The 3,143-nt window shown below is 39.7% G+C and overlaps 1 protein-coding gene across 1 annotated transcript; it reads left to right on the top strand.

Annotated features, from left to right (window-relative positions):
* Positions 567-1,535, top strand: LOC102191257 (olfactory receptor 52E8). The gene has a single exon (XM_005689796.2). The coding sequence runs from the start codon at positions 573-575 to the stop codon at positions 1,533-1,535; it is 963 nt and encodes a 320-aa protein (XP_005689853.1). The 5' UTR covers positions 567-572.

Here is a 3,143-nt window from a genome sequence, read left to right as displayed (position 1 = left end):
TATACTCTAGATTTTTAATTTTCACTGTGCAGAGGATATTATTCTGCCCTCTCTTGTTTATTTCAGTTTTTTATTAGGGAAAGCAGCAATAAAGTAAGGTAATTTCTATTCCTGGTACCATATAATGCTCAGGAGAGGCTAGCAAAAAATAAGGAATGGGAGTGTACTTAACCTTGTTTCCTCTTTCAAAAATTTGATATAATTGATACATAGCATTGTGTTATGTTCAAGGTATACAAAGTGTTGATTTGATACATTTGTATATCACAATATGACTACTGCCATAGCTTTAGCTATCACTCCCCTCACATCACATAGACTTTTTTTGTGTGATGAGAACATTCAGTCTGTTAGCAATTTTGATGTAATCAGTATTGTTGACAAAAATTATTTATATTATTTTTTAATAGAAACAAAGGATGATTAAAATGTTCTTTTTCATCTCAACAGGAATCTGAAAAAACGGAGACATGGAGGAGGTATCACTGACTGGAAGCCAACAATTGTTTCTGATATGGACAACAGAAAAATTGTGGCAGAAACGATGGGGCAGAATAACCGTGGCAGAAAAAATGTCTATGCCTAATGACACCCAGTTCCATCCTTCTTCATTCCTTTTGTTGGGCATCCCCGGGCTGGAAGACATGCACATCTGGATTGGGTTTCCCTTTTTCTTTGTGTATCTTGTTGCACTCCTGGGGAACACTGCTGTCCTATTTGTGATCCAGACTGAGCATAGTCTCCACCAGCCCATGTACTACTTCCTGGCCATATTGGACTCCGTTGACCTGGGTTTATCCACGGCCACCATTCCCAAAATGCTGGGCATATTCTGGTTCAGCCTCAAAGATATATCCTTTGGAAGCTGCCTTTCCCAGATGTTCTTTATCCACTTCTTCACTGCCATGGAGAGCATTGTGTTGGTGGGCATGGCCTTTGACCGGTACATTGCCATTTGTAAACCCCTTCAGTACACCACGATTCTCACCAGCAAAATCATTGGCGTTATTGCAGGCATTGCTATTCTGCGGAGCCTGTGCATGGTGGCTCCACTGATATTTCTTCTTCTGAGACTACCCTTCTGTGGGCACCATATCATCCCTCATACCTACTGTGAGCACATGAGCATTGCCCGTCTGGCCTGTGCTAGCATCAAAGTCAACATATTATTTGGTCTTGGGGATATGGCTATCTTATTATTGGATGTACTTCTTATCATTCTTTCCTATATCAGGATCCTCCATACTGTCTTCCACCTGCCTTCCTGGGAAGCCCGGTTCAAAGCTCTCAATACCTGTGGCTCCCACATTGGTGTTATCTTAACCTTTTTCACACCAGCATTTTTCTCTTTCTTAACACACCGTTTTGGCCACAACATTCCTCAGTTTATCCATATCCTTTTAGCCAATCTATATGTGATTGTTCCACCAGCCCTTAATCCTGTAATCTATGGAATCAGGACTAAGCAAATTAGGGAACGAGTTTTGAGGAACTTTTTTTTTTTTTTAAAAAAGGTTAACCATCAATCGCCTTAGAATGTTTAACAGTTCATATTTTTTCCATATGCTTATTAGATGGGGGTTATTGTCCAAAAAGATAGAGGGCAGGGAGCCTCAACAGTGATTATTAACAGTAACGACATTCCTTTGTCCATAATTCTTTTAGTTTAAAAACAATAGTGAGTTTATTGATGATAATATAATCATCTGTAAGGATTATATCTTTTGAAAACTGTTTATAGTTAGATTGTTGGATCAAGATTGCCCTGTGAAACAGTTACCCTATTTGAAAGTTTTCAAATGAATAGTTGAATATTCATCTGAAAATTCAGTTGGTAATGGAAGGTAGATTGCTAAGGCAGGTAGCTTTAAAATTATAGTAGTTTCTGGATCACCAGAGGAAATGTGAAAGCAATAGAATAAAATCAGTAGCAGGATTTTAGAAATAATAATAATGATATTACTTAGAATCATTAGTATTTATTGTTCTAGAAAATTTACTTATATTAACACATTTCCTATGTGAGTTCTATGATGTGGTTACTTTTTAAATTTGCATTTTTATATGAGTAAATGATGGGTCATAAAATTCTCCATAACAAATTATGATCATGATTTTCATCATAGGGAAACATGAGAAACCATGCATTAGAAATGAAATAGGGAATTCCCTGGTGGTCCAGTGGTTAGAAGTCTGTGCTTTCACTGTCAAGGGCATGGGTTTGATCCCTGGTTTGGGGACTAAGATTCTGCAAGTCTTGGGGCAACATATAATAATAATAATAAGAAGAAAAATGATACATAAAGAATGCTTCTGCTGCTGCTAGGTCACTTCAGTCGTGTCTGACTCTGTGAGACCCCATAGACGGCAGCCCACCAGGCTCCCCTGTCCCTGGGATTCTCCAGGCAAGAACACTGGAGTGAGTTGCCATTTCCTTCTCCAGTGTGTGAAAGTGAAGTTGCTCAGTCATGTCTGACTCTTCGCGACCCCATGGGCTGCAGCCTACCAGGCTCCTCCATCCATGGGATTTTCCAGGCAAGAGTACTTGAGTGGGATGCCATCGCCTTCTCCCACATAAAGAATAACTGCATAATTATGAAAAATACATTCAGTACTATGAAATTAAAAGGTGCTTACTCCTTGGAAGGAAAGTTATAACCAATCTAGACAGCATAATAAAAAGCAGAGACACTACTTTGCCAAAAAAGGTCCATCTTGTCAAGGGTATGGTTTTTCCAGTAGTCATGTATGGATGTGAGAGTTGGACTATAAAGAAAGCTGAGTGCAGAAGAATTGATGCTTTTAAACTGTGGTATTGGGGAAGACTCTTGAGAGTCCTTTGGACTGCAAGGAGATCCAACCAGTCCATCCTAAAGGAAATCAGTCCTGGGTATTCATTGGAAGGACTGATGCTGAAGCTGAAACTCCAATATATTGGCCATCTGATGTGAAGAGCTGACTCATTTGTAAACACCTTGATGTTGGGAAAGATTGAAGGCAGGAGGAGAAGGGGATGACAGAGAACAGATGGTTGGATGGCATCACCAACTCAATGGACATGAATTTGGGCAAACTCTGGGAGTTGGTGATGGACAGGGAGGCCTGGCGTGCTGTGGTTCATGGGGTCACAAAGAGTTGGACAT

This window comes from Capra hircus, chromosome 15 (assembly GCF_001704415.2).
Source record: "Capra hircus breed San Clemente chromosome 15, ASM170441v1, whole genome shotgun sequence".
Classification (NCBI taxonomy): Eukaryota; Metazoa; Chordata; class Mammalia; order Artiodactyla; family Bovidae; genus Capra; species Capra hircus.
This window is presented reverse-complemented; position numbering and strand designations above follow the sequence as displayed.